Source organism: Priapulus caudatus, unplaced genomic scaffold (genome assembly GCF_000485595.1).
Source record: "Priapulus caudatus unplaced genomic scaffold, Priapulus_caudatus-5.0.1 Scaffold892, whole genome shotgun sequence".
NCBI classification, from domain to species: Eukaryota; Metazoa; Priapulida; class Priapulimorpha; order Priapulimorphida; family Priapulidae; genus Priapulus; species Priapulus caudatus.
The window spans coordinates 112,202-122,443 of NW_014577953.1; the positions used below are offsets into that span (position 1 = coordinate 112,202).

At 46.3% G+C, this 10,242-nt stretch overlaps 1 protein-coding gene across 1 annotated transcript in view; it reads right to left on the bottom strand.

Moving 5' to 3' along the window:
- The window catches only part of LOC106814256 (talin-2-like), a gene marked incomplete in the record, with an annotated part of 112,682 nt that overhangs the window by 100,713 nt on the left and 1,727 nt on the right, over positions 1-10,242 (bottom strand). The window contains 3 exon segments of the mRNA XM_014818552.1: positions 132-211; positions 5,856-5,985; positions 9,033-9,130. Of these exon segments, the coding sequence (XP_014674038.1) occupies positions 132-211; positions 5,856-5,985; positions 9,033-9,130 (308 nt within the window).

Genomic DNA, 10,242 nt, shown 5'->3' on the forward strand with positions numbered 1-10,242 from the left:
AGAGAGAGAGAGAGAGAGAGAGACAGAGACAGACAGAGAGAGAAAGAGAAATAGAGAAAGAGAGAGAGCGAGATCGAGAGAGAGAAATAAGACAGAGAGACAGAGAGAGCTAGAGAAACAGAGAAACCTACCTTCCTGAGCGTGGCATACTGCTCCTTCTTCTCCTCCGGCAGTTCGCGGACGAGCGAATATTCGTCATAGTTTGTGATACCTGCAACGAGAAGCAGACGGACCAATGACGTCACATGCGTTCAAGCAGTAGTGGCGCCATGATGCAGATCGCCATGGCAATGGTGCACAGGTTGCTTCTTCAGGTCTGGCATCTTCCTGGATGCTGACGTCACTTACACCGATCCACTAGCTGGCGCCACCAACAGTACGGGTCGCTCTGACTGGCACCTTTCTGCATACACACGTGCACGCGCACCCGCACGCACACGCACGCACAAAAACACACAGGCCTCTTAGACAGTTGGCACTGCTGCTGCTGCCATGCATGAGTGTGGCTAGGGCTCAAATTATGCGGCACTTCGCTCCGACACAGCTACCGCTTGCAGCAATGAAGCTAACCCAACCTCATATAACAATTAATATATATATATATATATATATATATATAAACAAATATATATACATTACAATACAAATGCAACAAATATATATATATATATCTATAACATATTATATAATACAATTTGCCTAACAACAGGAGAAACAGCAAAACGAAAAGAAAGCATCACCTGGAATGTTCTACTGACCAGTAAAGCTATCACTTTACCCGGGCGCACGACCACGTACACACAGCCAGCCATTCACCTGCACACCTCTCGCGCACACGCACATGTACGCATCTAGTGCACATATTTGTACGCACCTAGTGCACATACATGTACGCACCTAGCACACATGCATGTACGCACCTAGTGTACATACATGTACGCATCTAGTGCACATACATGTACGCACCTAACACACATACATGTACGCACCTAGCACACATACATGTACACACCTAACACACATACATGTACGCACCTAGTGCACATACATGTACGCACCTAGTGCACACATACATGTACGCACCTATCACACATACATGTACGTACCTAGCACACATACATGTACGCACCTAACACACACACATGTACGCATCTATCACACATACATGTACGCACCTAGCACACATACATGTACGCACCTATCACACATACATGTACGCACCTAACACACACACATGTACGCACCTATCACACATACATGTACGCACCTAACACACACACACACATGTACGCACCTAGTACACACACATGTACGCACCTAGCACACATACATGTACGCACCTAGCACACACACATGTACGCACCTATCACACATACATGTACGCACCTAGCGCACATACATGTACGCACCTAACACACATACATGTACGCACCTAGTGCACATACATGTACGCACCTAGTGCACATATACATGTACGCCACACACACATGTACGCACTTAACACACACACATGTACGCACCTAGTGCACATACATGTACGCATCTAGCACACATACATGTAACCACCTAGTGCACATACATGTACGCACCTAGCACACATACATGTACGCACCTAGCACACATACATGTAACCACCTAGTGCACAGCACATACACTGTACACGGCACCTGAGTGCACACATACATGTACGCACACTAGTGGGCCATACATGTACGAAGCTGAAGCAATTATGCATCTAGTCCACATTACATGTACAGCACCTAGCAAGCACATAACATGTAACGCGACGCTAGCACACATACCATGTACGCCAACCTAGTGTACATACACCATGTATCGCACCTATCAGCACATACATTGACGCACCTATCACACATACATTACGCAACTATCAGCACTACATGTACGTCACCTAGCGCACCATACATGTACGCACCTAGTGCACACATACATGTACGCAACGCTAGCACCACACATACATGTAACGCACCTAGCACACAACATGTACGCACCTAGCACACATACTATGTACGCACCTAGTGGCACATACTGTAACTGACGACAACTACGCACCACACCACTGTACGCAACAATGTCTAAACAACGACACAGTAGACCAACACACATGTACGCACCTAACACACGCACACCCATGTACGCACCTAACACACAACATGTAACGCAACGGCTAACACACACACATGTACGCACTAACACAGACACAAGTACGCCGACCTAACGTGTCGCAGCTTAAACACACCTTACATGCTACGCACACATGCACATATGTACGCATTCTAGCAATAAGACTCCCTAGTCACACATACATGTACGCACCTAGCACACATACATGTACACCGCAGCACACCACACATACAGTACGCACTTAACACACACATCATGTACGCTTAACACAGCACACACACACGCACACACATGTACGCACCTAGTGCAATAACATGTACGCATCTAGGCACACATACATGTACCCACTAGTGCACACATACATGTAAACGCACCTAGTGCAACACATACATGTACGGCAACCTAGTGTATGGCGATACATGTACGTCACCTAGGCACACATACATGTACGCAGCCTAGCGCACATACATGTACGACCAACACACCATACATGTACGCACCTATCACACAAACATGTTACGCACCTATCAGCAGCTATACATAGTACGCCCACTATCGACACATACATGTATCGCCACACTAGACGCACATCACATGTACCCACCTAGTGCAGCATCATACATGTACCGAACCTAACACACAAACATCATTACGCCACACTAGCACACAAACCATGTATCGCACTATGCACACATACATGTACGCAGCCATAGTGCACATACATGTACGCCATCTAAGCCAGCACCAGCACATGTACCGACACCTAACACACACACCAGCATGTAACGACAGCTCAACACACAGCACATTACGCACACTAGCACACATCACATACCAGTACAACGCCTAACACACACACACACATGTACGCACTTAACAACACACACATGTACGCACCTAGTGCACATACATGTACGCATCTAAGCACACATACATGTAACCACCTACGTGCACATACATGTACGCACGCTAGCCATCAATACATGTATCGCACCTAGACACATACATGTAAGCGCAACCTAGTGGCACATACATATACGCACACTAGCAGCACATACATGTACCACCTAGACAACATACAATGTACGCTACCTAGTGCACACATGTACTTACCTACACACGATTACACGCGCAAGCGCAGAAATCGTGTGACCATCCACAACCGTTAATACTGCGTATAATTCCGAACTCGATCGCGTGCGACAACTAAGCATCGCCGCTATAATGAGTCATCTAACGGTACATTAGTTAGCGATATGACGACGACTCGATCGCTGCCGCGTCTGCAGCGATATCCAGGCATGTTTATACGCGACGTGATGCTGCCGCCCGCCGGCGCCGCAGCCATCAATCTACCCTTCAATGATATATATATATATATATATATATATATTGCAGGCTAGACTAAAAATGACATTTAATAAGTCATCAAGTCTGCTAATAAAATCGCTTGCTGCTGCACTTTGGGCATTTCGCGGGGGGCGGGTGGGTCGAGGTCAAGTTGCTGTAATGTGATATCTGGCTAGTTGGCATTTATAGCTAGGTAGTTAGGCATTGCTAGTTAGTACAAGCTCCGTACGTATTGCGAGGCACTAGCTGGGTAGTTTGGTACTGGCCAGGGTGCATAGGGTGTAGCATCGTAGGTAGAAAAAGAATTACATGTGCTTGTTTCTGTCCACATTTCGAAGGCTTATGGCAATTGTGCTCGTACCCATACAAACACGTTCCACGTTAGATTTACCCCTTTACCTGTTGATTAAACAACATACACATGTTGACTACCCCTTTAACCTGATTAAACATGTTACACTGTAGACTACGCCTTTTACCTGTTTGATCATTGCTTACCACTATTCATTCACTTTCAGACGCTTCTCCCATCACCTGTGCGAGTCTAAATGACATCTGGTATTTAATAACACGGCATCAGACGCGACTCAAACAGATGCACACAGGTAACACACACAGAACGCATAAGACACCACACCACACGCACATGCCGCGACACGGACATACTCCCACACATGGCCGCGGCACCACACACACACCGTAAGCGCAGGTACACACAACACACACAGCACACAACGCACGCGCACTAACAGCACCACACAGCAGCACACACACACACACACACACACACACACACACACACACGCGCACACACACACACACACACACACACACGGTTACCTTACACAACAGCAGCCGCTGTCTGCCGTTGTCCTGTCACCGTCATGCAGCCTAGAGCTTATAGTGACGGCATGATGCTATACGGGCTAATTTCAAGTGATGCCGATTGCTCCCACACATAGGGATTCTATCAATTAACAGCAAGCGGGATAACAAAGGTGCGAGCCTGCCTCCGTCTGGTGCGCATTCTATATGCGAATTCTATATACGCAGTGTAGAGACTGACACCCCGCGAGTCGTCGTTGGTAACAATGCACAGCCGCAGGGACGTTAGGAGGCAGTCTACGCTGCCGAGGAGAATATCATGGGGGGAGGGGATTCGCTGATGCCAGCGAAATTGCGATATATGCAGGCGGTGCATATATAGATATGTGAACATAGGCGGTATGCAGTACATATGTACATATGGGGCAAAGATAGAGAGAGCGCGCGCGCGAGAGATAGAGAGAGCGCGAGAGAGCGCGCGAGAGAGAGAGAGAGAGAGAGAGCGAGAGAGAAAGAGAGAGAGAGAGAGCGAGAGAGAGAGGGGGGGGGTAGAGAGGAAGAGCACGTGAATGAAACCTTGCGTGCGAGATATTAAGTTAGTTAATTAGTTAGTTAGATAGATAGATAGATAGATAGATAGATAGATAGATAGATAGAGAGATAGAGAGAAAGAAAGTGCACGCACGCACGCTCGCGTGTAATGAGTAGGCCAACGCTGCACCGTACTCAATTTGATACCTCTTTTGTTTGGCGGTGGCTGAATAGCGGGCGAGTGCGCCGTTCAACGGGATTGTGTACCGATTCAGCCGCGCACAATTAGCGCCACCAATTAAACGCCGCGCGACACAATCACGCGTTCTCGTGCGTTTTTGCGTTTCGGCGGCGGCCATTCGCGTAAACAATGCACGCAATCACTAGAGAAAGCCCTTTCACTGCCATAGACGAAACAGCGATGCTTGCCAACACTGTGCGCTCTCTCTCTCTCCTTCCCGCCCTCTCTTTCTTTCTCATTTTCTTTCTCTCTCTCTCTCTCTCTCTCCATCTGTCTCTCTCTCTCCTCTCTCTCTGCTCTCTCTCTCTCTCGCTCTTTCTCTCTTCTCTAGGTCCTCTTCTCTTCCCGTTCTCTCTCTCTGCTCATACCCTCTATCTCCTCTCTCGTTCTCTCTTCTCTCATCATTCCTCATCTCTCTCTCTCTCTATCTCTCTATCTCTCTTTCGCCTTGCGTCTGTCACTGTCTCTGTCTTTATGATGAACCGCAAATCCTATAACCTCTCTCCCACCCTCATCCCTTACCTTTGCCCCTCACCTCCTGCCGTCACCTATCCTGACTACTTCAAACCCAGCTCTTGCCATCCTTCGCAACCCTGTCTACGAGCCATCCCTGCAGGACCCCACCACCCTGACTATGAGCCCTCCCTGGTTGACACCGCCACGCTGACTCCGAGCCATCCTTGCCGGACCCCGCCACCCTGACTCCGAGCCATCCCTGCCGGACCCCGCCACCCTGACTCCGAGCCATCCCTGCCAGACTCACCTATGCGTGTGCAGATGGTCACCATCAGGTCACCGACATTCTTGCTGTCATCAACAAGCAGCGTCTTGACGGATCCGTCGAGCATGCGCACACGAAGCGTGCGGATCTTCTTCTTGTACTCGAGCAAGTCCTGAAAGAACAAGAGGAGGAGCTTAGACGGCGGGAACATCGAGACGAAACAGAGAGAGAAAGATTGAGAGGTGGGAGCGAAAGAGAGAGAGACACAGAGAGAGNGATTGAGAGAGATGATGGAGATGAGAGAGAGATGACGCTGAGAGAGAAACTGAGATGGAGAGAGTGTATTGAGCGAGACAAGAGAGAGGTTGAGAGAGAGAGATGAGAATGAGAGAGGAGACAGGGAGAGACGAGAATGAGAGAAGGACGAGAGAGAGAGAGAGAAGAGGAGAGAGAGAGAGAGAAGAGAGGAGGACGAGAAGAGGATGAGAGAGAGAGCGATGGGAGAGCGCAAAAGACTGGAGAGTAGAGAGACGGAGAGAGAGAGAGGAGGAGAGAGAGAAGAGAGAGAGAGAGAGAGAGAGAGAGAATCGAAGCCGAGAGGAGAGAGAGAGACAGAGCGAGAGGAGATGAGAATTGAGAGAGAGAGAGAGAGAGGAGATGAGAGCGAGAGCGCCAATTAATTCGCGCAGAGACGAGAGAGAGTAGAGAGAGATGAGAGCAGAGAGAGAGAGGAGGAAAGAGAGAGAGAAGGGGGGGGGTACGAGAGAGGAATAGGATGAGAGACGAGAGAGAGAGAGATCCTTTGGCATCAAGCAAAAGAAAGAATTAAGAGAGCTATAAGAAGCCATGGTACAAGGACAAAGAGATCGGAGAGGCAAACGTTTGTCGAATTTCTTATCAACATTTTCTATTTCCACTCTTAAATGCCTAAAATTCCTCACGAAAAATTAAAACTGTCTTACTACTCGACTGATAGGACGATCAGTCGGGAGAGTTAAGATGTTTTAATTTTAATTTTTAATTTTAATGGTTGCTCCGTGACCTGCATATGTGTGATACTTCATATCCGATGTCATTGATTATAAACGAATATCGATTACATAGGGCATGCCGATCCGGGGCTGAGGACGCTGCGTATAGACATTAGGCAGGGAGTTATTACAGGCCAAATAAGGGCGTTCGCTAGACTAATCTACTGCCCTTTCCAGATTTTCAATAATTTTGCGTGCACGAAGCGAAACTGATATTTCATCTCTGTTGAGATGCCTGTTAAACCAACACATTAACTTACTGAAAACTTAACTTTATGATATGCACGTTTTACATTGTCTTAGAGTATTAGTGTGTGTGTGTTTACCGATATATTAATGCAACTTGCGCTCTGCTCAAATCTACCGAATTTGTAGATGGTGTGAAAAACGGTAATTGGAATTTGGTATATTTATTCAGTAAGCAGCTGTCAACCTTTCTCACTCTCTTTTCCTCCTCGTCGCTTTCTCTGTCCGGCTTTCTCTCTCTTTCTCGCTCTCTCTCTCTTTTGTCTTTCTCTCCCTTTTTTCGCTCTCTTCTCTCCCGCCGTCTATTTCTCTCGCTTTCTCGCTTCTCGCTCGTCCTCTGCTGTCTTTCTCTCTTCTTCTCTCGGCTACTGCTCTTTTTTGCGCGGCGGCTTCTCTCATCTCTCTCTCTCGCCTCTCTCTCTTTCTCTCTCTTCTCCTCTCTCGCCTCTCTTCTCTCTCTTTCTCTCCCTCTTCTTGCGGTCGCTCGTAGTCTCTCATCTCTCTCTTGTTCTCTCTCTCTCTCTCTCTCTCCTCGCTGCTCGCTCTCCCTACTCGCTCTCTCTTCTCCTTCGGCTCGCCTCGCCTCTCTCTCTGCTCTCTCTCTCTCTCTCTCTCTGCTCTCTCTTGCCTCTCTCTCTGTCCTTTCTCTGGCTCTGGTGTCGCTCTCTCTCTCTCTCTCTCTCTCTCTCTCTCTCTCTCTCTCTTGCGCGCCGGCCTCCATCTCTTGCGCGCTCTCTCTTTTTCTTTCAAGCTTTGTTGAAAAACTCACTCCCTCTCTGTTTCTCTCTCACCCAGTCTGTTTCTCTCTCATTTCCTTCCTCTCTCCTCTCTCCTCTCTCTCTCTCTCTCTCTCTCTCTCTCTCTCTTTCTCCTTCACACTCTCCCTCTCTCATCACCGATTATGAAGATGAGGATATCATGACCTATTCCCCCTCCCATCATCATCGTCGTTGTCATCATCATCATCATCATCATCATCATCATCATCATCATCATCATCATCATCATCATCATCATCACTGATTATGAGGATGAGGATATTATGACCTACTCCCCCTCCCACCATCATCGTCATCATCTTCGTCATCGTCATCGTCGTCATTGTCGTCGTCGTCGTCATCATCACCATCATCGTCATCACCGATTATAATTATGATTATGAGGATGAGGATGAGGAAGTTGTGGGACATGAAGCCATGTCCCGTGCGTGTGAGTCACGTGCGTGGCGCCAGGCAGCTTACAAGCGGCGTCACCCACACACGGTGCGTTACACAGGGTGAAAGCATGTCCTGCTTTTGCCGCTGGCCCCACCATCCCAACGATATCCCGCCATCCCAATACAATCATGCCGATTATATACACACGCGCACACACACGCACGCACGCACGCACCTCACACATACACACACACGCGCGCACGCACACACTCACACACGCACACACTCATGCACACACACACACACACACACACAAGCAGCCGCATAGGCACACGTGCGCGCACGAACACACAGACGTGCTCGCATGCATGCACACAAACACAATCGTTGTAAAACTTCGCACTATTTCGTGCTTGTATTGTCATTTTGTCATTTTGTCATTTTGCCCTTCATCACTTCTATTTATTTTGATTCATTTTTAATTTTTTTTTTCAGCATTGGCTATTAACTTGTTTAACTAATATGTTACCTCCAAAATGTAATTGATAAGTGTAAATAAAGTAATTGAATTGAATTGAGTTGTCAAATAGAATGGTTATGATACGTTATCGATCGAGATATATCAGAAATTTTATTATTTTAACTGCTCAACACTATTGCATTTATCAGATGTTTTCGCCATGAAAAAGACAAGTATTTGTATTTGAACATTTTTTGCATGCAATTGCATGCAATAAAGATTTAATAATAATAATAATAATAACAATCAACACGGGGGCACTCACAGCATTTCTCAGCATGTAGTACTCCAGTGACCTGCTTGGTTCTAGCCACACTCCCTTCTTCACATCCTCATCGGCAAGAAAGAGATTGTAGTCAGCGGCTGCAAAAAACAACAACACAACTTATTTATTTATATATATTTAATGAATTTTTATTTTATTTATTTATTTAATGCATTTTTATTTTATTTATTTATTTAATGAATTATTATTTTGTTTTATTTATTTACTTAATGAATTTTTATTTTATTTACTAATTACTTTATTTATAACATCCAGGATTTCACAACAGAACATGATCGAGTGTGCGCACACTCTTGTACAACGCACTGCCGCGCAGCAACCCCAACCATGACAACTGTAGCAGCGGCGCCATAGTAAGTTTGCACGCGTACACACGGGACAGCCCTAACCTCGTTATCACCCGTCTATAAAAAAACACTCGCTATAAAAAAAATGGAAATAAGATTCGAAAAAAAAAGAAAATCGATTTAACAAAATTAATTCCCCAGGGAAATCGTAGCATCGTATTTGCGCGTGCAAACGAGTTGGAAAAGACAATATTTCCGGAGTTCGCAGCTGTTCTTGTCTCTAAATTTATTAGTACAGATGACGCATTTATACACAAACAGCTGCTGTGATAAATAGTGTGTTGCGTACACACGATATTAAGTTGACGATAGTGAGCTATTGTAAAAAAGCACGAAGGCGTTGGTGACTCTAATAAAAGGTCATGACCTCTGGTAATAGCGTTCTAATTCGTCAGTAATGAAAAAAATTGTGACTCACTGCATTGAGAAATGCTTTTATTGAATTAAAACTGCTGGGTTCACATGCTATCATTTTCGTATTACACTTGTATCTTTCAGCACTTCCCCCGCCCCTGTCTCCTCCCTGTTTCATGATTCATCTTTTCCTCCTTCTCCTCCTCCCCCCTCTTCTCCTTCTCCTCCTTCTCCTCCTCCCCCCTCTTCTCCTTCTCCTCCTTCCCTTCTCCTGCTCCTCTGCTTTTTTTCTCATGTATCTATTTATCATTCATCTATTTTCCCCACATTCTTACCGACATAACTGTCCTAACCCGCTCCAACAAGAAATTGTCGGCCTCTTTATTCTGTTCTCCATTCCCGCTCCCTATTTAAATCCTTCGTTTCGGTCTCTCTCTCTCTCTCTCTCTCTCTCTCTCTCTCTCTCTCTCTCTCTCTCTCTCTCTCTC